The 25720-nt window shown below is 42.2% G+C and overlaps 1 protein-coding gene across 2 annotated transcripts in view; it reads left to right on the forward strand.

Moving 5' to 3' along the window:
- phf2.S (PHD finger protein 2 S homeolog) overlaps window positions 1–25720 on the forward strand; it is a 105975-nt gene that overhangs the window by 10957 nt on the left and 69298 nt on the right. For both annotated transcript variants that reach the window (XM_041561882.1, XM_018240947.2), the window contains exons 2-8: window positions 5390–5475; window positions 16642–16756; window positions 17868–18028; window positions 19497–19638; window positions 20980–21166; window positions 22546–22708; window positions 24015–24102. In XM_041561882.1, coding sequence (XP_041417816.1) covers window positions 5390–5475; window positions 16642–16756; window positions 17868–18028; window positions 19497–19638; window positions 20980–21166; window positions 22546–22708; window positions 24015–24102 — 942 coding nt within the window. The remainder of the gene's footprint in view (window positions 1–5389; window positions 5476–16641; window positions 16757–17867; window positions 18029–19496; window positions 19639–20979; window positions 21167–22545; window positions 22709–24014; window positions 24103–25720) is intronic.

Below are 25720 nucleotides of genomic sequence, written 5' to 3' on the forward strand. Positions count from 1 at the left end.
GTAAACTTGGTGGCACTGGGACACTGGGGCAGGGTGGGTGATACTGGGGCAGAGTGGTTGATATTTGGGCAGGGTGGGTGGCACTGGGATACTGGGCAGGTAGGTGGGTGATACTGGGGCAGGGTGGGTGGGTGATACTGGGGCAGAGTGGGTGGGTGATACTGGGGCAGGGTGGGTGGGTGATACTGGGGCAGGGTGGGTGATATTGGGGCAGGGTGGGTGGGTGATACTGGGGTAGGGTGGGTGATATTGGGGCAGGGTGGGTAATACTGGGGCAGGGTGGGTGGGTGATATTGGGGCAGGGTGGGTGGGTGATACTGGGGCAGGGTGGGTGGGTGATATTGGGGCAGGGTGGGTGGGTGATACTGGGGCATGGTGGGTGGCACTGGGATACTGGGGCAGAGTGGGTGGGTGATACTGGGGCAGGGTGGGTGGGTGATACTGGGGCATGGTGGGTGGCACTGGGATACTGGGGCAGAGTGGGTGGGTGATACTGGGGCAGGGTTGGGTGGGTGATACTGGGGTAGGGTGGGTGATACTGGGGCAGGGTGGGTGGGTGATACTGGGGTAGGGTGGGTGATATTGGGGCAGGGTGGGTGATATTGGGGCAGGGTGGGTGAGTGATACTGGGGCAGGGTGGGTGGCACTGGATACTTGGGCAGGGTGGGTGATACTGGGGCAGAGTGGGTGGCACTGGGATACTGGGGCAGGGTGGGTGGGTGATACTGGGCTAAGGCTGTTTGTGCAGCAGCTGGAAAATCTATTTTTTCCTGTTTGTTTATTTTGGCCGAACTCGGGAGCTGGTTTTCAGCAGGAGAAGTGAGAGGTTGGACTGAGCCGCAGACTCACATCACAAACAGATGTTGTTTATTTGGAATCTGATGAGAAAGTTACAGCCTAAATGTTCCCCTCAGCCATGAATTCTGTGCCACCCAAACAAATATCATTATTTATTGATGAACAATTGACTTTTTAGCGTTCAGCCTCCCAGATAGTAAGAGAGAGGGACAGTGGGGCATCATCATCATCATCATCATCATCATAGTAGAGAAAAACAACACTTTCTATAAAAATAAACCTGAAATTATGTCTTTATATAACAATAATATGCAGAAATGAGACAATCTCCCCAAGTCATTGTTTTACTAGTGGGGACATCGACAGCTTTCTATGTTATTTGCAGCACTGCCGTAATTGAGAAAGTTTTCTCTGCTAATAATTATTTTGAGTGTGCGCCACCTAGTGGCCTAATGTTATTTCTGTTAAAACACAAAAGTGATTCTTCCCCTTTATAATAGAGCACCCAATATCCAGTTATAGTTCTGTCTAACTGTCATTGCACTGCTGCCTCTGACTCCTGATACAACTTCCCAATATCCATTCATTCCTCATTCTCACTGGGTTTATAGTTCTGTGTAACTGTCATTGTGTCTGTCCCTTTCTCTGCACTGCTGCCTCTGACTCCTGATACAACTTCCCAATATCCATTCATTCCTCATTCTCACTGGGTTTATAGTTCTGTGTAACTGTCATTGTGTCTGACCCTTTCTCTTCTCTGCACTGCTGCTTCTGACTCCTGATACAACTTCCCAATATCCATTCATTCCTCATTCTCACTGGGTTTATAGTTCTGTGTAACTGTCATTGTGTCTGTCCCTTTCTCTGCACTGCTGCTTCTGACTCCTGATACAACTTCCCAATATCCATTCATTCCTCATTCTCTTTGGGTTTATAGTTCTGTGTAACTGTCATTGTGTCTGTCCCTTTCTCTTCTCTGCACTGCTGCCTCTGACTCCTGATACAACTTCCCAATATCCATTCATTCCTCATTCTCTTTGGGTTTATAGTTCTGTGTAACTGTCATTGTGTCTGTCCCTTTCTCTTCTCTGCACTGCTGCCTCTGACTCCTGATACAACTTCCCAATATCCATTCATTCCTCATTCTCACTGGGTTTATAGTTCTGTGTAACTGTCATTGTGTCTGTCCCTTTCTCTGCACTGCTGCCTCTGACTCCTGATACAACTTCCCAATATCCATTCATTCCTCATTCTCACTGGGTTTATAGTTCTGTGTAACTGTCATTGTGTCTTTTAATCAGTTGGCTTGTGCTACATTGTTTCAGTGGTCTGAACAAGCAGTGAAAAGGAAAAACAACTGTAATAATGTTAATGACAGTTACACACTGGGTTTAACTATGAAGTGATAATAAATAAATATTCTGAAGTTGTTCTAAATGAGATGTTTTATTATTAGACAAAAACATGTTCCCCTTTAATAGGTCTGATGCTCCCCAGTGTTACTCAGGTTGTAGTGAGTATGTGGAGCTGCGGGGGGTTAATAGTATTTTAGTATTTGTGGCTCGTTTGCTGAGATCACTAATGAAGTTCCGAGGGGCCGGAATTCAAGTCTTCGTGCGGTTTCAGTGACTCATAGGAAACAAGTGACGATGGTTTTGGGGCATTTTCAGGTTTTTTCATTCAGAGAAACTAAAAGCACCGGGAGGTGTTACACTGAGAGTTGTGTTACTCTGCTTGTTATTGTCATGTCTGATTGCCGTCGTGCAGCTGATTTCTGATAAAAACAAGAAACGGAAGATTTACTATTAATAGAGTTTTAATGTTTCCTGTTGGCACCGAGAGCTAAACTGTCAGCACCCAATCAGCTCCTGCCCCTTCCTCTCCTCCAGCCAATCCCGTGTCCTGAATGAGTCCCCCAGGCAGCAGTGCTGCACATGTCAAATGATAATAATGGACTGGAACCGGACTGGATCTCTAGAGTTCCTGCCATAAAGCAAGAGGCTGCTGTGTTTGTTCCAAATACTCTAAATGTGTAGCAGCCACTGACTGGCCTATAATAATCTTATTATACTGGAATATTCTCCTCTGCAATAACATCATTCTCTCAGTCCTGAGCAGCGTTTGTTTCCCTGCTGGGAAGAAATGACCAAACACACAAGGGCAAGTGTAGATCCCCCGAGAGTTTAATTCACGTCAGTAAATGTGTGACCAGTATATATATTATTATTTATACAGTAGAACTTATGCATGAAGCGCTGTATGTGATTGGTTGATTTTTCTACCTCTCTAACCTGCATTCACTGCACTATGGGTCAGTACTGAGATCATTCTGTGATGTTGATTGGTCAGTGATGCAGTTTGGCCTCACACATGATTGGGCAGAATTCTGACCCCACACACTTCTATTCCTTCTCTATAGTGGGGCCAGTGGGTGCTATTATTATAGTCACATGATACTGGTGAAATAAAGGGGGGTCTGTGACCCTCTGGGCAAGGTGGGGGCCTGGAAGATTGAATGTGGACCCTGGAACAAAGGACCTTAGATTGTAAGCTCACTGGGGCAGGGACTGATGTGAATGTGATAGGGACCTTAGATTGTAAGCTCACTGGGGCAGGGACTGATGTGAATGTGATAGGGACCTTACATTGTAAGCTCACTGGGGCAGGGACTGATGGGAATGTCATAGGGACCTTAGATTGTAAGCTCACTGGGACAGGGACTGATGGGAATGTGAAAGGGACCTTAGATTGTAAGCTCACTGGGACAGGGACTGATGGTAATGTGAAAAGGACCTTAGATTGTAAGCTCACTGGGACAGGGACTGATGGGAATGTGAAAGGGACCTTAGATTGTAAGCTCACTGGGGCAGGGACTGATGGGAATGTGAAAAGGAACTTAGATTGTAAACTCACTGGGACAGGGCTGATTGGAATGCGAACTGGATGGATGACTACTTGGCCATTTAAGGGTGTGTTTGGAGAAGGAATGGGTGTAGAAGTAATGGGGAGTCAGTAGTATCAGGGAGGGACGTTATCTGGGGGAACGTTACTATGAAACAGAGACAGTCGGGTATCACATTTCTTGAGACATTAACTGAGCCGTTACCTTGGCACCTAAATGCCACAGAAGTCCTGGCACAGGGAAGCACCACAGTCAGTTATAGAGATCCGTGTGATGGAATATTGGAGATCTCCTGCCCCTTCACTCTGCACCCCCTCTGCACCCCCTGTCTCTTGCCACAGGCTTTGGCATCTCTTGTTCCCCTTCCAACACTTGTTTCAGTTCAGTTGGTGTCAGACAGTTCCTCAGAAATGAAGACTTTTCCCAATTATTTTCTATTTGTAAATGTTTCTCTAATATTGAAGTGTAAAGTTTCAGCTCTGGGAGTGGGGGTCGCCGACCCTATAAACTGTTCTAAATTGATACATTTAGTTGATACATTTGTTATTTTTGTCCCTGCTGAGCAGAATCCCTGAGTGACATTAAAGGCAACTGTTAGACTTGATACAATAGTTACACTTATATTCCCCATAGATCCTACTGAGAAATGGATCAACTAATGGATCAACTAAATGTGTCAACTAATTGTAACAACTAAATGTAGTAAATTGTAACAGTTCAGATGTTACTGGATCACTGAGCTGACAGACTTGACACTAGAGACATTTACTTTACACTTAGATTAAAAAAAAAAAAACTAAAGAATAGAATGTAATTGAAAAAGGTCTTTCTTTATTGTGTGCCCAGAACATTCCCTCTCTGTATATTTGTATTTATACATATGGGAGGAGGGAGGTGCCATATTGATTCCCTTAGACAGTACAGTATGAGGGTATAGCTTATTGTGTGCCCAGAACATTCCTTCTCTGTATATTTGTATTTATACATATGGGAGGAGGGAGGTGCCATATTGATTCCCTTAGACAGTACAGTATGAGGGTATAACTTATTGTGTGCCCAGAACATTCCCTCTCTGTATATTTGTATTTATACATATGGGAGGAGGAGGTGCCATATTGATTCCCTTAGACAGTACAGTATGAGGGTATAGCTTATTGTGTGCCCAGAACATTCCCTCTCTGTATATTTGTATTTATACATATGGGAGGAGGGAGGTGCCATATTGATTCCCTTAGACAGTACAGTATTAGGGTATAGCTTATTGTGTGCCCAGAACATTCCTTCTCTGTATATTTGTATTTATACATATGGGAGGAGGAGGTGCCATATTGATTCCCTTAGACAGTACAGTATGAGGGTATAGCTTATTGTGTGCCCAGAACATTCCTTCTCTGTATATTTGTATTAATACATATGGGAGGAGGAGGTGCCATATTGATTCCCTTAGACAGTACAGTATGAGGGTATAGCTTATTGTGTGCCCAGAACATTCCTTCTCTGTATATTTGTATTTATACATATGGGAGGAGGTGCCATATTGTCTCCCTGGCTTAGACTATAATTTCTAATTGTCAGCTCTGTGGGTTGAAGTTGTTGCCTACCTCCTGGGGCTCAGATGGAGGTGTTGATAAAAAGCTCTAACTCCTTTCCTAGAAGGGGGATCTAATGCTTTACCCTCTGTTCTTGCAGCTGTGTGGGAGTTGAGGAAGATGAAGCCCCCGACATCGACATTTATCATTGTCCGAACTGTGAGAAAACCCATGGGAAATCCACCTGTAAGTTCCTCTTCCTCCCTCTTCTTCCTCAATAACTGATGCAAAATCTCTGCTATTTTTGTAAAGGGTAGGAGAGACGGGTTTATAGATGATTCGTTGCTTTGCCACTTCTCGCCACTATCCAGCAACTGCCAGTTTTTCCTCTACATCAGTTGTTGCCAGTCAGTTATTTCAAGTCTTGGGTTCTGGGCTGGTGGGGTCAGTGCCATCCACTAATAGGCTGTTATATATATATATATATATATATTATATACCTGTTATATTTGTAGACTCCACCCACACAGAGTTTGAACAGGAGGGCACTTAAAGGAGTGGTTGAAGCAATTAAAGGGGTGGTTCACCTTTAGGTTAACTTTTAGTATATTATAACATGGTCAATTCTAAGCAACTTTTCAATTGGTCTTCATTGTTTAGTTTATATAGTTTTTAAATTATTTGCCTTCTTCTGACTCCTTTTCGTTTCAAAATGGGGGTCACTGACCCCATACTAAAAAACAAATGCTCTATAAGGCTACAAATGTATTGTTATTGTTACTTTTTATTCCTCATCTTTCTATTCAGGCCTCTCCTTTTCATATTCCAGTCTTTTATTCAAATCAATGCATGGTTGCTAGGGGAATTTGGATCCTAGCAACCACATGGCTGAAACTACAAACTGGAGAGCCGCTGAATAAAAAGCTAAATAAGTTAAAATCCACAAATAATAAAAAATGAAAACCAATTGCAAATTGTCTCAGAATATCCCTCTCTACATCATACTAACAGTTAATTTAAAGGTGACCAACCCCTTTAATGGAAGAAGGAAGAGCCAATCACGTTACAGTACAGCCCATGCCTTTAACTGAGGTTTTGTCTTCCCTGGACCCAAAGTGCTTTGTGCTCATTACAGAACCAGAATCCTTCAAGCTCTGCCTGATAACAGTGTGGCCCCTCTCTGTGGCCCCACATGAGTCTGACTCCCCAGAATTTCCAATTCCAGAGTCTGAGCTGTGAGTTTACAGGTGGATTTAAATACCAAGAGCCCCATTTGTCCTAATCATGGTAATTAAATAGGCAGCGGCAGTCACACAATTCCAATACGAGGCAATAAAACCCAAATGGGTCCCTGGGGTTCCTCAAGGAACCGGCGGCTGCATCCAGAATAAACTTATTTAGGTTAAATAAAACAAACACGGATCCCTAACAAGCGACTAGGGGAATCTGAGGGGATTTATGTGACGTGCAGTAGTTACAAATTATAAAAGAATATGCTGATATTTGGGGGCTGCCCAGGTATAATGTCTGTCCTCCTGCTGCCAACCCCCCGGCCCTGTCTACTCATAGTCTGTACAGAGAGATCCCATAAAACTATGGCAGCATAGGTATTCCCTGTACTAAGCACAATTCAGCAGGAACAGTCCCTAAGTTTGCTCATAGTCTGTACAGAGAGATCCCATAAAACTATGGCAGCATAGGTATTCCCTGTACTAAGCACAATTCAGCAGGAACAGCCCCTAAGTTTGCTCATATTCTGTACAGAGAGATCCCATAAAACTATGGCAGCATAGGTATTCCCTGTACTAAGACAAATTCAGCAGGAACAGTCCCTAAATTTGCTCATAGTCTGTACAGAGAGATCCCATAAAACTATGGCAGCATAGGTATTCCCTGTACTAAGCACAATTCAGCAGGAACAGTCCCTAAGTTTGCTCATAGTCTGTACAGAGAGATCCCATAAAACTATGGCAGCATAGGTATTCCCTGTACTAAGCACAATTCAGCAGGAACAGTCCCTAAGTTTGCTCATAGTCTGTACAGAGAGATCCCATAAAACTATGGCAGCATAGGTATTCCCTGTACTAAGCACAATTCAGCAGGAACAGTCCCCTAAGTTTACTCATAGTCTGTACAGAGAGTTCCCATAAAACTATGGCAGCATAGGTATTCCCTGTACTAAGCACAATTCAGCAGGAACAGTCCCCTAAGTTTGCTCATAGTCTATACAGAGAGATCCCATAAAACTATGGCAGCATAGGTATTCCCTGTACTAAGCACAATTCAGCAGGAACAGCCCCCTAAGTTTACTCATAGTCTGTACAGAGAGTTCCCATAAAACTATGGCAGCATAGGTATTCCCTGTTCTAAGCACAATTCAGCAGGAACAGCCCCTAAGTTTGCTCATAGTCTGTACAGAGAGATCCCATAAAACTATGGCAGCATAGGTATTCCCCTGTACTAAGCACAATTCAGCAGGAACAGTCCCTAAAGGTGGCCATACACGGGCCGATAAAAGCTGCCGACAGACCGTGTCGGCAGCTTATTGGCCGTGTATGGGGGCCCCGACGGGCTTCCCCGATCGAGATCTGGCCGAAAGTCGGCCAGATCTCGATCGGATGGGATTAAAAATCCCGTCGGATCGCGGCCGCATCTGTTAGTTGATGCGGTCCCGCGATCCGACCGCCCGTTTGGCGAACGCTAGGATCCGATCGTTGGGCCCTAGGGCCCACGATCGGATCAGCCCGATATTGCCCACCTCAAGGTGGGCATATCGGAGGGAGATCCGCTCGTTTGGCGACATCGCCAAACGAGCGGATCTATCCGTGTATGGCCACCTTAAGTTTGCTCATAGTCTGTACAGAGAGATCCCATAAAACTATGGCAGCATAGGTATTCCCTGTACTAAGCACAATTCAGCAGGAACAGTCCCTAAGTTTGCTCATAGTCTGTACAGAGAGATCCCATAAAACTATGGCAGCCTAGGTATTCCCTTTGCTAAGCACAATTCAGCAGGAACAGTCCCTAAATTTGCTCATAGTCTGTACAGAGAGATCCCATAAAACTATGGCAGCATAGGTATTCCCTGTACTAAGCACAATTCAGCAGGAACAGCCCCTAAGTTTGCTCATAGTCTGTACAGAGAGATCCCATAAAACTATGGCAGCATAGGTATTCCCTGTACTAAGCACAATTCAGCAGGAACAGCCCTTAAGTTTGCTCATAGTCTGTACAGAGAGATCCCATAAAACTATGGCAGCATAGGTATTCCCTGTACTAAGCAAAATTCAGCAGGAACAGTCCCCTAAGTTTGCTCATAGTCTGTACAGAGAGATCCCATAAAACTATGGCAGCATAGTTATTCCCCTTTACTAAGCACAATTCAGCTGGAACAGCCCCTAAGTTTGCTCATAGTCTGTACAGAGAGATCCCATAAAACTATGGCAGCCTAGGTATTCCCTTTGCTAAGCACAATTCAGCAGGAACAGCCCCTAAGTTTGCTCATAGTCTGTACAGAGAGATCCCATAAAACTATGGCAGCATAGGTATTCCCTGTACTAAGCCAATTCAGCAGGAACAGTCCCTAAGTTTGCTCATAGTCTGTACAGAGAGATCCCATAAAACTATGGCAGCATAGGTATTCCCTGTACTAAGCACAATTCAGCAGGAACAGTCCTAAGTTTGCTCATAGTCTGTACAGAGAGATCCCATAAAACTATGGCAGCATAGGTATTCCCTGTACTAAGCACAATTCAGCAGGAACAGTCCTAAGTTTTGCTCATAGTCTGTACAGAGAGATCCATAAAACTATGGCAGCATAGGTATTCCTGTACTAAGCACAATTCAGCAGGAACATTCCCTAAGTTTGCTCATAGTCTGTACAGAGAGATCCCATAAAACTATGGCAGCATAGGTATTCCCTGTACTAAGCACAATTCAGCAGGAACAGCCCCTAAGTTTGCTCATAGTCTGTACAGAGAGATCCCATAAAACTATGGCAGCATAGGTATTCCCTGTACTAAGCACAATTCAGCAGGAACAGTCCCCTACGTTTGCTCATAGTCTGTACAGAGAGATCCATAAAACTATGGCAGCATAGGTATTCCCTGTACTAAAGCACAATTCAGGCAGGAACAGTCCCTAAGTTTTGCTCATAGTCTGTACAGAGAGGGTCCCATAAAACTATGGCAGCATAGGTATTCCCCTGTACTTAGCACAATTTAGCAGGAACAGCCCTAAATTTGCTCATAGTCTGTACAGAGAGATCCCATAAAACTATGGCAGCATAGGTATTTCCCTGTACTAAAGCACAATTTCAGCAGAAACAGTCCCTAAGTTTGCTCATAGTCTGTACAGAGAGATCCATAAAACTATGGCAGCATAGGTATTCCCCTGTACTAAGCACAATTCAGCAGGAACAGCCCCTAAGGTTTGCTCATAGTCTGTACAGAGAGATCCATAAAACTATGGCAGCATAGGTATTCCCTGTACTAAGCACAATTCAGCAGGAACAGCCCCTAGTTTGCTCATAGTCTGTACAGAGAGATCCATAAAACTATGGCAGCATAGGTATTCCCTGTACTAAGCACAATTAAGCAGGAACAGTCCCCTAAGTTTGCTCATAGTCTGTACAGAGACATCCCATAAAACTATGGCAGCATAGGTATTTCCCTGTACTAAGCACAATTCAGCAGAAACAGTCCCTAAGTTTGCTCATAGTCTGTACAGAGAGATCCATAAAACTATGGCAGCATAGGTATTCCCTGTACTAAGCACAATTAAGCAGGAACAGTCCCTAAGTTTGCTCATAGTCTGTACAGAGAGATCCCATAAAACTATGGCAGCATAGGTATTCCCTGTACTAAGCACAATTCAGCAGGAACAGCCCCTAAGTTTGCTCATAGTCTGTACAGAGAGATCCCATAAAACTATGGCAGCCTAGGTATTCCCTGTACTAAGCACAATTCAGCAGGAGCAGCCCTAAGTTTTGCTCATAGTCTGTACAGAGAGATCCCATAAAACTATGGCAGCCTAGGTATTCCCCTGTACTAAGCACAATTCAGCAGGAACAGCCCTTAAGTTTGCTCATAGTCTGTACAGAGAGATCCATAAACTACGGCAGCATAGGTTTCCTGTACTAAGCAAAATTCAGCAGGAACAGTCCCCTAAGTTTGCTCATAGTCTGTACAGAGAGATCCCATAAAACTATGGCAGCATAGTTATTCCCCTTTACTAAGCACAATTCAGCGGAACAGCCCTAAGTTTTGCTCATAGTCTGTACAGAGAGATCCCATAAAACTATGGCAGCATAGTATTCCCTGTTACTAAGCACAATTCAGCGGACAGCCCTAAGTTTGCTCATAGTCTGTACAGAGAGATCCCATAAAACTATGGCAGCATAGGTATTCCCTGTACTAAGCACAATTCAGCAGGAACAGTCCCTAAGTTTGCTCATAGTCTGTACAGAGAGATCCATAAAACTATGGCAGCATAGGTATTCCCTGTACTAAGCACAATTCAGCAGGAACAGTCCTAAGTTTGCTCATAGTCTGTACAGAGAGATCCCATAAAACTAGGCAGCATAGGTATTCCTGTACTAAGCACAATTCAGCAGGAACAGTCCCTACGTTTGCTCATAGTCTATACAGAGAGATCCATAAAACTATGGCAGCATAGGTATTCCCTGTACTAAGCACAATTCAGCAGGAACAGTCCCTAAGTTTGCTCATAGTCTGTACAGAGAGATCCATAAAACTATGGCAGCATAGTATTCCCTTTATAAGCACAATTCAGCTGGAACAGCCCTAAGTTTGCTCATAGTCTGTACAGAGAGATCCATAAAACTATGGCAGCATAGGTATTCCCTGTCTAAGCACAATTCAGCAGGAACAGCCCCTACGTTTGCTCATAGTCTGTACAGAGAGATCCCATAAAACTATGGCAGCATAGGTATTCCTGTACTAAGCACAATTCAGCAGGAACAGTCCCTAAGTTTGCTCATAGTCTGTACAGAGAGACCCATAAAACTATGGCAGCATAGGTATTCCCTGTACTTAGCACAATTCAGCAGGAACAGCCCCTAAATTTGCTCATAGTCTGTACAGAGAGATCCATAAAACTATGGCAGCATAGTTATTCCCTTACTAAGCACAATTCAGCTGGAAAGCCCCTAAGTTTGCTCATAGTCTGTACAGAGAGATCCCATAAAACTATGGCAGCATAGGTATTCCCTTACTAAGCACAATTCAGCGGAACAGCCCTAAGTTTGCTCATAGTCTGTACAGAGACATCCCATAAAACTATGGCAGCATAGGTATTCCCTGTACTAAGCACAATTCAGCAGAACAGTCCCTAAGTTTGCTCATAGTCTGTACAGAGAGATCCATAAAACTATGGCAGCATAGGTATTCCCTGTACTAAGCACAATTAAGCAGGAACAGTCCCTAAGTTTGCTCATAGTCTGTACAGAGAGATCCCATAAAACTATGGCAGCATAGGTATTCCCTGTACTAAGCACAATTCAGCAGGAACAGCCCCTAAGTTTGCTCATAGTCTGTACAGAGAGATCCCATAAAACTATGGCAGCTAGGTTTCCCTGTACTAAGCACAATTCAGCAGGAGCAGCCCCTAAGTTTGCTCATAGTCTGTACAGAGAGATCCCATAAAAACAGTCCTAAGTTTTGCTCATAGTCTGTACAGAGAGATCCCATAAAACTATGGCAGCAATAGGTATTCCTGTACTAAGCACAATTCAGCAGGAACAGTCCCTAAGTTTGCTCATAGTCTGTACAGAGAGATCCCATAAAACTATGGCAGCATAGGTATTCCCTGTACTAAGCACAATTCAGCAGGAACAGTCCCTAAGTTTGCTCATAGTCTGTACAGAGAGATCCCATAAAACTATGGCAGCATAGGTATTCCCTGTACTAAGCACAATTCAGCAGGAACAGCCCCTAAGTTTGCTCATAGTCTGTACAGAGAGATCCCATAAAACTATGGCAGCATAGTATTCCTGTACTAAGCAAAATTCAGCAGGAACAGCCCTAAGTTTGCTCATAGTCTGTACAGAGAGAAACCCATAAAACTATGGCAGCATAGGTATTCCCTGTACTAAGCACAATTCAGCAGGAACAGCCCCTAAGTTTGCTCATAGTCTGTACAGAGAGATCCCATAAAACTATGGCAGCCTTTGGTATTCCCTGTACTAAGCACAATTCAGCAGGAACAGCCCTTTAAATTTGCTCATAGTCTGTACAGAGAGATCCATAAAACTATGGCAGCATACATAGGTATTCCCTGTACTAAGCACAATTAAGCAGGAACAGCCCCTAAGTTTGCTCATAGTCTGTACAGAGAGATCCCATAAAACTATGGCAGCATAGGTATTCCCTGTACTAAGCACAATTCAGCAGGAACAGTCCCTAAGTTTTCTCATAGTCTGTACAGAGAGATCCCATAAAACTATAACAGCATAGGTATTCCCTGTACTAAGCACAATTCAGCAGGAACAGTCCCCTAAGTTTGCTCATAGTCTGTACAGAGAGATCCCATAAAACTATGGCAGCATAGGTATTCCCTGTACTAAGCACAATTAAGCAGGAACAGTCCCTAAGTTTGCTCATAGTCTGTACAGAGAGATCCCATAAAACTATGGTACATAGGTATTCCCTGTACTAAGCACAATTCAGCAGGAACAGTCCCTAAGTTTGCTCATAGTCTGTACAGAGAGATCCCATAAAACTATGGCAGCATAGGTATTCCCTGTACTAAGCACAATTCAGCAGGAACAGTCCCTAAGTTTGCTCATAGTCTGTACAGAGAGATCCCATAAAACTATGGTACATAGGTATTCCCTGTACTAAGCACAATTAAGCAGGAACAGCCCCTAAGTTTGCTCATAGTCTGTACAGAGAGATCCCATAAAACTATGGCAGCATAGGTATTCCCTGTACTAAGCACAATTCAGCAGGAACAGTCCCTAAGTTTTCTCATAGTCTGTACAGAGAGATCCCATAAAACTATAACAGCATAGGTATTCCCTGTACTAAGCACAATTCAGCAGGAACAGTCCCTAAGTTTGCTCATAGTCTGTACAGAGAGATCCCATAAAACTATGGCAGCATAGGTATTCCCTGTACTAAGCACAATTAAGCAGGAACAGTCCCTAAGTTTGCTCATAGTCTGTACAGAGAGATCCCATAAAACTATGGTACATAGGTATTCCCTGTACTAAGCACAATTCAGCAGGAACAGTCCCTAAGTTTGCTCATAGTCTGTACAGAGAGATCCCATAAAACTATGGCAGCATAGGTATTCCCTGTACTAAGCACAATTCAGCAGGTACATTCATATATATATTCTATTTTCCACAAATGACCCCAATGAACCTCTGGTGAGTGCATAAATTGTTGTTACAATTGAGTTACTCAGTCGTTGTGTTTCCTTAGGGTGCATCTGTGATATCACAGCCCATTGATATGTGAATTAATTAATTGAGGAAACTGCTTCAATTCAATGAAGTTGATGAGTCACTCCAGGATGGCTGCATGGCTACATATTTTGCTGCATGGCTACATATTTTGCTGCATGGCTACATAGTTTGCTGCATGGCTTCATAAATTGTTGCATGGCTTTATAGATTGCAGCATGGCTACATAGATTGCTGCATGGCTACAAAGATTGCTGCATGGCTAAGAAGATTGCTACATGGCTACGCAGATTGCTGCATGGCTGCATAGATGGCCACATAGATTGCTGCATGGCTACATAGGTGGCTTCATAGATTGCTGCACGGCTAAATAAATGGTTACATAGATGGCTACATGGATTGCTACATGGCTTCATAGATTGCTGCATGACTTCATAGATTGCTGCATGGCTAGATAGATTGCTGCATGGCTACAAAGATTGCTACATGGCTACACAGATTGCGGCATGGCTGCATAGATGGCTAAATAGATTGCTGAATGGCTACATAGATGGCTATATAGATGGCTTCATAGATTGCTGCATGACTACATAGATTGCTGCATGGCTACATAAATTGCTGCATGGCTACATAGTTTGCTGCATGGCTACATAGATTGATGCATGGCTACATAGATTGCTGCATGGCTACATAGATTGCTGCATGGCTACATAGATTGCTGCATGGCTACAAAGATTGCTGCATGGCTAAGAAGATTGCTACATGGCTACACAGATTGCTGCATGGCTGCATAAATGGCCACATAGATTGCTGAATGGCTACATAGATTGCTGCATAGATGGCCACATGGATTGCTGTATGGCTACATAGATTGCTGCATGGCTACATAGATAGATTCATAGATTGCTGCATGACTACATAGATTGCTGCTTGGCTACATATATTACTGTATGGCTACATAGATGGCTGCATGGCTACATAAATTGCTGCATCGCTACATAGTTTGCTGCATGGCTTCATAGATTGCTGCATGGCTACATAGATTACTGCATGGCTACAAAGATTGCTACATGGCTACATAAATTGCAGCTTGGCTACATAGATGGTCTCATAGATTGCTGCGTGGCTACATAGATTGTTGCCTGGCTACATAGATGGCTTCATAGATTGCTGCATGGCTACGTAGATTGCTGCATGTCTACACAGATTATTGCTTGGCTACATAGGTAGCTTCATAGATTGCTGCACGGCTACATAGATTGCTACATGACTACATAGATTGCTACATGACTACATAGATTGCTGCATGGCTACATAGATTGCTACATGACTACATAGATTGCTGCATGGCTACATAAATTGCTGCATGGCTACATAGTTTGCTGCATGGCTACATAGACTGTTGCATGGCTTTATAGATTGCTGCATGGCTACATAGATTGCTGCATGGCTACAAAGATTGCTGCATGGCTAAGAAGATTGCTACATGGCTACGCAGATTGCTGCATGGCTGCATAGATGGCCACATAGATTGCTGCATGGCTACATAGATTGCTGCATAGATGGCCACATAGATTGCTGTATGGCTACATAGATTGCTGCATGGCTACATAGATAGATTCATAGATTGCTGCATGACTACATAGATTGCTGCTTGGCTACATATATTACTGTATGGCTACATAGATGGCTACATGGCTACATAAATTGCTGCATCGCTACATAGTTTGCTGCATGGCTTCATAGATTGCTGTATGGCTACATAGATTACTGCATGGCTACAAAGATTGCTAAATGGCTACATATATTGCAGCTTGGCTACATAGATGGTCTCATAGATTGCTGCGTGGCTACATAGATTGTTGCATGGCTATATAGATGGCTTCATAGATTGCTGCATGGCTACGTAGATTGCTGCATGACTACACAGATTACTGCTTGGCTACATAGCTGGCTTTATAGATTGCTGCACGGCTACATAGATTGCTACATGACTACATAGATTGCTGTATGGCTACATAGATTGCTACATGACTACATAGATTGCTGTATGGCTACATAGATGGCTGCATGGCTACATAGATGGCTACATAGATTGCTACATGACTACATAGATTGCTGCATGGCTACATAGATTGCTACATGACTACATAGATTGCTGTATGGCTACATAGATGGCTGTATGGCTACATAGATTGCTGCATGGCTACATAGATGGCTACATAGATGGCTACATGGATTGCTACATGGATGGCTACATAGATGGCTGCATGGCTACATAGATGGCTACATCAGTGCATTCAGCATCAGGTATTTCAGTTCATTACTAACTAGCCATGCAGCATGTGGCTTTGCTGTGCGACAGGGATGAGGTGTCTGTAGGAATCAGCCTTATAGTATAATATATCTGTACATAGATGAGCTGCAGAGTCACTAATAGATCATTTTTCCCAAAAAAAAACAACTTTTAGTGATTTATTATACTCTGAAGCTGATAAAAGTCATAAATACTCCAATCTGTCGGGGTCCTGTAGAAGTCAATAGAAAATGCCATTAGTAATTGTAACACTGTTGCAATTGTGCTGTTGTAATTGTGCTACAACATAAGTATTTTATTTGGATCTCAAACACAACACTTATGTTTCAGCACAATTGCAACAGTGTGTGACCTGCTACTTCTTTACTATATGGAATAGGGGAAGTCAAGGTCTCTGGATAGAGCACATAGATCATACAGCCATAGTCTTTTATTGTATCTCAATAGAAAACCTCCCATTTCAAATATTGGTCTGCTCTGAGTTGTAGGCAAAAATCCAAAAAAATTAGTTTCTGCTATAAAACCCAAAAGGTTTTTTTTTCTGAACTGATTTTATCAAGTTTTCTCAGTGATGAATAAGGTCAAATCGTAGATTCTATTTTGGTCTGATTTTTTTTTCTGCTTGAAAAATCTGAAAAAATACAGCTTCTGTTTTGGCTCTTTTCAGTGAAAAAGAAAAAAAATTGTCCCAAACAGGACACCGGACAGACCACGGAGGTGAAACCAGTGCAGAATGGAAGCCAAGTCTTTATTAAGGAGCTGCGCAATCGGACCTTCCCCAGGTAACACGAGATCTCGTTTTATTTGCACCTAATGGCAGCCCCCGGGCCACATGTAATGTCTGCCTCCTTCTCTCACTTAACCTGGACCCCTCATGCTTCCCAGGGAGACAAAACACTTGTATTTCTGCTCCCCATCCTCAATGTTCAATGTTCAGAGTGTTAGTGTAATGGGATAGTAGATACAGGGGCAATGTTCATGTGTTAGTGTAATGGGATAGTAGATACAGTAGCAATGTTCAGAGTGTTAGTGTAAAGGGAAAGCAGATACAGGGGCAATAACTACTGAGAGGGATCAGGGGTCTGAAAATAATTGCAATTAAAAAGGTGACAGAATGAAACGGGTGCAAGATTTTATAATTCTAAAGGGATGAGGATAAACATATTCAAAATATTTCAGTTGCCTCCCCTTTCTGCCTCTTCCCACCTGGCAATACTCAGGGTCACTGACCCCAGCAACTAATAAAACACAGTAATTGAGAGGCAGAACATAAAGGAATCAACTCGCTGAGGCATAAGAAATGTGTATGAGCCTGAAAGTGTAAAGAATCTTGTTCCTGGTGTTGAAAGTGATAATAATAAATGTGATTTAGAGGGAGGGAAGAGTTAAATTATGAGGGGAGACTGACAAGGTTGGGGTTGTTTTCTCTGGGGGAAAAAAGGCGCTTGTGAGGGGACATGATTAGACTTTACAAGTACATTAGAGGACATTATAGACAAATAGCAGGGGACCTTTTTACCCATAAAGAGAATCACGTACCAGAGGCCTCCCCTTCAGACTAGAGGAAAAGAAGTTTCATTTAAAGGAACAGAGTAGGGGGTTCATCACAGTGAGGACAGTGAGGTTGGGGAATGCACTGCCGGGTGATGATTCAGTTAATGACTATAAGAGGGACTTGGATGATTTCTTGGACAGACATAATACAAAGGCTATTGTGATACTAAACTCTATAGTTAGTATAGATATGGGTATATATCATTTATGTGACAGTAGGGAGGGGTGTGTGTATGGGGCTGGGTTTTCATTTGGAGGGGTTGGACTTGATGGACTTTGTCTTTTTTCAACCCAATTTAACTATGTAACTATGTAACTATGATTTAATTATGATTCCAGCGCTGAGGATATTGTCAAGAAGCTGAATGGGAACCAATTAACAGTGGAATTCTTGGAAGAAACGGGTTTCACAGAACCAATCCTGGTGCCAAAGAAGGACGCGCTGGGCATGACTGTACCTGTTGCAACGTTTTATGTCAGTGATGTGGAGAATTACGTTGGTGAGTTTTGTTACTTAATAAGATACTTAAAGGTGTAGTCTCAATTCTATATCCTCATATTATATAATGAGACATTTGTCTCATGTAAATTAACTTTATACCTAGACTCCATGCCCTAAAGCAAGATGGCCACTGATGGGTTTTTGCTACAAAGGAAGTAGAGACAGTCACACGAGTACCAGGAAATACACTCCCCTGTGCAAAGGAAGTAGAGACAGTCACATGAGTACCAGGAAATACGCTCCCCCGTGCAAAGGAAGTAGAGACAGTCACACTAGTACCAGGAAATACACTCTCCCGTGCAAAGGAAGTAGAGACAGTCACACGAGTACCAGGAAATACACTCCCCCGTGCAAAGGAAGTAGAGACAGTCACACGAGTACCAGGAAATACACTCCCCCGTGCAAAGGAAGTAGAGACAGTCACATGAGTACCAGGAAATACACTCCCCCGTGCAAAGGAAGTAGAGACAGTCACATGAGTACCAGGAAATACACTCCCCCATGCAAAGGAAGTAGAGACAGTCACACGAGTAGCAGGAAATACACTCCCTGATTTAAAGGAAGTAGAGACAGTCACATAAGTAGCAGGAAATACACTCTCCCGTGCAAAGGAAGTAGAGACAGTCACACGAGTACCAGGAAATACACTCTCCCGTGCAAAGGAAGTAGAGACAGTCACACTAGTACCAGGAAATACAATCCCCATGCAAAAGAAGTAGAGAGTCACACAAGTACCAGGAAATACACTCCCCCGTGCAAAGGAAGTAGAGACAGTCACACGAGTACCAGGAAATACACTCTCCCGTGCAAAGGAAGTAGAGACAGTCACACGAGTAGCAGGAAATACACTCCCCCGTGCAAAGGAAGTAGAGACAGTCACACTTGTACCAGGAAATACACTCTCCCGTGCAAAGGAAGTAGAGACAGTCACACTCGTACCAGGAAATACACTCTCCCGTGCAAAGGAAGTAGAGACAGTCACACTCGTACCAGGAAATACACTCTCCCGTGCAAAGGAAGTAGAGACAGTCACACTCGTACCAGGAAATACAGTCCCCCATGCAAAGGAAGTAGAGACATTCACACAAGTACCAGGAAATACACTCTCCCATGCAAAGGAAGTAGAGACAGTCACACGAGTACCAGGAAATACACTCCCCCATGCAAAGGAAGTAGAGACAGTCACACGAGTACCAGGAAATACATTCCCCCGTGCAAAGGAAGTAGAGACAGTCACACGAGTACCAGGAAATACACTGCCCCATGCAAAGGAAGTAGAGACAGTCACACGAGTACGAGGAAATACATTCCCCCATGCAAAGGAAGTAGAGACAGTCACATGAGTACCAGGAAATACACTCCCCTGTGCAAAGGAAGTAGAGACAGTCACACGAGTAGCAGGAAATACACTCCCCCATGTATACACGCAATGTATTTACATTTATTTATTGTGAGTGTTCTTCTAGGCCCAGAGAGATCAGTCGATGTCACAGACGTTACCAAACAGAAAGACTGTCAGATGAAGCTGAAGGAGTTTGTCGATTACTATTACAGCACAAACAGGAAAAGAGTCTTAAATGTCATCAATTTAGAGTTCTCTGACACCAGGTGAGAGCGAAGGCTTCTGGAATTGCTCCGACTGTGCAAGGAACGTAATGATTCAACTGCCCCCCTTTATATTGCACCCCATTTATTAATATGTGTGTGAGGAATGGGAGAGAGCAAAGAAGTTCCAATCTACATATGTCTGTTAAATGGGTGGTTCTCTTTAGTTAAGTCTTAATATGTAATAGAATGGCTAAGCAACCTTTCAATTGGCCTTCGTTTTTTATTATTTATAGTTTTTTTTATTTATTTGCCCTTTTCACGACTGTTTCCAGCTTATTAAATGGGGGGGGGGTTCACTGGCCAATACATTGGGGGGTTGTGGGAGCACCCGCATTGCTAAGTAAAAATATATATAAGTATAAGGGAAAGTGCTACTGGCATATCCAAATGGGTCAGTGCACATTCCCTGGGCCCCTGTCTAAGTAATTCAGTATAAATAGAAATACATGTGTTAACAAAGACACGGGTTATTAGTTGCAAAGTTATGATCATAAAGTTGAAAAGCCACCATACCATGTCAAGGTAAACCCCATATGGCGGTCCCTAACTTGTTTACCTACCAGTCATAGTATTGAGGATCCTGTGTCTCACTGGCCCCATCTAAGAACAAATGCTCTGTAAGGCTACAACTTTGCGCTGGAGGGAGGCAGGAGGAAGGCTGGAGGGACGCTGGTGGGACGCTGGAGCACCAAGCACTGGATTTGTAACCTGGTGGGAGGTGCAGTTATGCCCGGATACAAGTCATTAGTGACTGAGCATTAGGGGCACAATTTTGCTCCAGTCTCCGTGAGCCCCACATTGTGCCGTAGCAACATAATTTGTGCTTTTATTCGTCTGGAAATACTTAGTTAATTTCTGCCATTTACAGTGACCCCCCCATTGTCTGTAGATGTAAATGTGCCAAGTGCACCCACAATGTATTAAACCGCTCGCTGGCCAATAGCTGGAAATGGCACAATATTAATGCACCCGCCATAACCGTAGCATAAGCCAAAGAGATAATCATTCCGCTTGTTATTTCCATTCCATCGTCATTTTTATTGTTCTCTTGTTCATTGTAAGGCTGAACATATTTAAAGGTGGAAAGTGCTGGACACGTGTCTTGTTTGTCAGCCTGAGCCGCCATGTTGTCATGTAATTTAACTGCTGAATGTCCACATGAAATTATTCTGAACAAACGCAGCAATTTTGTTCCAATGTGAAAGTCCCCGGTTTGCTTCTGTGGGAACAAATAGGAGTGAATTCAAGTCCAGTTGTGTTGGTTGTGCCGGGAGACAGATCACTATATAAATATAAATTCATTTGCTGAGTTTTAAACAATGTTTCTTCTCTCTGAGACAGAATGTCCAGCTTTGTGGAAGCGCCGGAGATTGTGAAGAAGCTTTCGTGGGTGGAGAACCATTGGCCGGACGATGCCCTCCTGGCTAAGCCAAAAGTGACTAAATACTGTTTGATTTGCGTCAAGGACAGTTACACCGACTTTCACATAGACTCTGGGGGGGCCTCGGCCTGGTACCATGTGCTCAAAGTAAGGCTTCCAAATACACCCCCAAACCACTTCCATATCTACATATATCATGTAGCATCTTGTTGGGTATATGAGGTTACTTTGGGGGTTCAGCAGCCATCAGAAGGTCAAAGCTTAAACGTAGTAGAACTATAATGTGAATATTCCATAATAAGATGTACTATAGCTTCCAACTACAAATAGGGTTGTCACCTGACCAGTAAAAATGATGGCTCATCCCAATGTTATTAATAGGGAATAAAGATAAATATATAGGAAGGTCAGTGATCCCAATGTTATTAATAGGGAATAAAGATAAATATATAGGAAGGTCAGTGATCCCAATGTTATTAATAGGGAATAAAGATAAATATATAGGAAGGTCAGTGATCCCAATGTTATTAATAGGGAATAAAGATAAATATATAGGAAGGTCAGTTAAACCCCTATGTTATTAATAGGGAATAAAGATAAATATATAGAAAGGTCAGTGATCCCAATGTTATTAATAGGGAATAAAGATAAATATATAGGAAGGTCAGTGATCCTAATGTTATTAATAGGAATAAAGATAAATATATAGGAAGGTCAGTGATCCCAATGTTATTAATAGGGAATAAAGATAAATATATAGGAAGGTCAGTGATCCCAATGTTATTAATAGGGAATAAAGATAAATATATAGGAAGGTCAGTGATCCCAATGTTATTAATAGGGAATAAAGATAAATATATAGGAAGGTCAGTGATCCCAATGTTATTAATAGGGAATAAAGATAAATATATAGGAAGGTCAGTGATCCCAATGTTATTAATAGGGAATAAAGATAAATATATAGGAAGGTCAGTGATCCCAATGTTATTAATAGGGAATAAAGATAAATATATAGGAAGGTCAGTGATCCCAATGTTATTAATAGGGAATAAAGATAAATATATAGGAAGGTCAGTGATCCCAATGTTATTAATAGGGAATAAAGATAAATATATAGGAAGGTCAGTGATCCCAATGTTATTAATAGGGAATAAAGATAAATATATAGGAAGGTCAGTGATCCCAATGTTATTAATAGGGAATAAAGATAAATATATAGGAAGGTCAGTGATCCCAATGTTATTAATAGGGAATAAAGATAAATATATAGGAAGGTCAGTGATCCCAATGTTATTAATAGGGAATAAAGATAAATATATAGGAAGGTCAGTGATCCCAATGTTATTAATAGGGAATAAAGATAAATATATAGGAAGGCTGAGGATAAGGACAATTGTTTAAGGTATAGGTAGAGGGCAAGAGATATCGGCATGGGTACAGGGCAGAAGATATGGGTGGGTGCAGGAGATGAGAGCAGTTCACTGACTGAAACTTGTGTTTGATGCTGAACGTTCCCTTTCCCACAGGGGGAGAAGATCTTTTATCTCATTAGACCTGCGTCGGCCAATATCTCACTGTACGAGCGCTGGCAATCGGCTTCCAACCACTGTGAAATGTTCTTTGCAGATCAGGTGGATAAATGCTACAAATGTGCAGTGAAACAGGGTCAGACACTCTTTATTCCGACAGGTAAGAGAACCCCCTTTCCCAGTAACACAATATTAACCCTTTAGGCAAGAGATCCATAAAACTATACATTTGTTACAAAACCACCAGGCAACCTATTAGACAATCTGTTAGGTAGAAGGTTTCTAAACACCCCATGATTCAAGATACTCTGCAAACAGGGGCGTAACTATAGAGGAAGCAGACCCTGCGGTTGCAGGGGGGCCCAGGAGTGTAGGGGGCCCATAGAGACCCTAATTAATTAGCAATTTGAATATATCTTGGTAAAATAGGCCAACTTATAAAACATGGCATGTTTCATACTCAGAGATGAGGCAGAATAAAGTAGAATGTCTGAGCAAGTGAAAGGAGGTGCAGCCAAGTCTTGCTTTATGGCAAGGACTGTAGATATCAATCAAGTCATAGTGATAGTCATACACGACACATGGCATCTATCATCTTTTGGGGCTGTGCCCTATAAAATATGGAAAACTGGCACTTTAAGTGCTGAATAGCCTCACAATCCAATCCAGGTTGTAGGTTTGATTTGAGCCAAGACATATCTCCAAGCAGTGAGTTTGTTCTCGATGTGTCTGCATGGGGCAGGGATTGATGGAAATATAGATATTTTCTGTGCTGCGCTGAGGCATATGCTGGTGCTATAAAAATAAAGCATAATATCAGACTGATTGACAAGACTATTAAAGGGGATGTTCACCTTCCAAACACTTTTTCCAATTGAGCTGTTTTCAGATTTTTCAACATAAACAAAGACTTCTTTCAGTTGCTTTAAATCTTTTATTTTTTAGTTTTTTTCCCACTATTTAAGTTTAATGTTTGTGTTTCTAGAGTTTCGGTCTGGCAGCTCACACAGTGATCCAGGAGCATCTGAACTGTTATAATTTGTTACAATTAGTTGTTACAATTAGTTGATCCATTTCTCAGTCGGATCTATGGGGAATATAAGTGTAACTATTGTATCAAGTCTAACAGTTGCCTTTAATGACACTCAGGGATTCTGCTCAGCAGAGACAAACACATGGATCAACTCATGGATCAGTTACAGGGTCGCTGACCCCCCTCCCACAGCTGCTTCACAAACACAGAAGAAGGGGAAACATGATACTTTACACTTCAATATTAGAAAAACGGTCACAGAAAATAGAATGTGATTGGAAAAGTCTTTATTTCTGAGGGACTGTCTGAAACCAACTGAACTGAAACAAGTGTTGGAAGTTGAACTTCCCCTTTAATACAGTAATGTCACAGCTCATGTCGTCTCTCTATCCCTGCGGTTTTGCTAAGAAATCTTTCCTTTGCTCCCCCGCAGGTTGGATTTATGCAACGCTCACCCCTGTAGACTGTTTGGCATTTTCGGGGCATTTCTTGCACAGCCTGAGTGTTGAGATGCAGATGAGGTAAGTTCCAAGGATTCAGCGTGTGAGAAAACAAATAAGCAGATAATATATTATTATTCTGCCTCGTCCTGACTCTGAACCTTCCACATAAATAACAGAGAGGGAGCTCCCACCTTGTTCTGCTGCAGCTTTCGTGTGATTATTTTCTGTCCCGTATCTATAAAGAGACATGTGTCTGCTAATACTGCGGCTTTAGATCTTTATTCTATGCCCATATGAGTAATTCAGTAATTCAGTAAGAGCAATAGCAGCTCTCCAGCAAGAAAAGGAGCCTCGTGCCCCTCAGATCTGTGTAATCCTCTAACACATCAGATTCCCGACTGTGAGACACAATCTGTCCCTCCATTGGAGATTGGGAGCCTACAGTACAAATCCCAGCATTCCCTGAGTCAAGTCTGGGATCTGTAGTTTAACAACACCCTGATTGCTGTACTTTGCCCATCCCTGATCTACATAATTCAAACACTTCTAATGTCATTGCTCTCACCTTGCAAATCTCATTAAAAGTTGCCTTTAACCTCTCTCAGCTCTAAAAACAGGGTTTATTCCAGTTCTGTCTGAGTTACTATACAAACACCACTACAGGTTATTAGTTATTAAAAATGTGTTGTAGATGATTAGTTGCACTACTACTTCCCACCAGCGTCAGGCAAACACCAAAGGTTCTCATAGGGCTGCAACAGAACAGCGCCACCACTTGATCTGTGTGTACAGATGGGTTACATGGGATACGATTGGATGAAATATCTCCCACACATTTAAATGAACTTTATTACAAAAAAGTAATAAATCTTAATATGTAAAATATGACTGTTGATGATTTTGGATGTAGTCCTGCTTCCCCCTCCCCCTTTCCTCTTTCTGTATCCCCCTTTTTTCTTTTTCACTTATGTATTAATTATTTATTCACTATTATTTCTTTCTTTATGTAAATTTTCTTTTTTTCTTCAAAAATCAATAAAAATTGTATTGCAAAAAAAAAAAAAAAAGTAATAAATCATAACATAAATATACAGGTATGAGACCTGTTATCCAGAATGCTCGGGACCTGGGGTTTTCCAGATAACTGATCTTTCTATAATTTGGATCTTCATACCTTAAGTCTACTAGAAAATCATATAAACATGAAATAAACCCAATAGGCTGGTTTTGCCTCCAATCAGGATTAATTATTTCTTAGCTGGGATCAAGTACAGGTATGGGACCTGTTATCCAGAATGCTCGGGATTGGTTTTTCCAGATAAGGGATATTTCCATATTTTAGATCTTCATACCTTAAGTCTACTAGAAAATCATATAAACATGAAATAAACCCAATAGGCTGGTTTTGCCTCCAATAAGGATTAATTATATCTTAGTTGGGATCAAGAACAAGCGACTGTTTTATTATTACACAGAAAAAGGAAATCAGTTTTAAAAACCTGGATTATTTCATTATAATGGAGTTTATGGGAGATGGCCATTCTGTAATTTGGAGCTTTCTGGATAACGGGTTTCTGGATAATGGATTCCATACTTGTAAAATGATTTGTGAGTTTGAATCATAGTAACGCAGCCACGTCGATCCTTGCGAAACCTATTGAGACTGTTAGTTAATCCTCTGCCGCACGTACAATAG

This window comes from Xenopus laevis, chromosome 4S, assembly GCF_017654675.1.
Source record: "Xenopus laevis strain J_2021 chromosome 4S, Xenopus_laevis_v10.1, whole genome shotgun sequence".
Taxonomy (NCBI): domain Eukaryota; kingdom Metazoa; phylum Chordata; class Amphibia; order Anura; family Pipidae; genus Xenopus; species Xenopus laevis.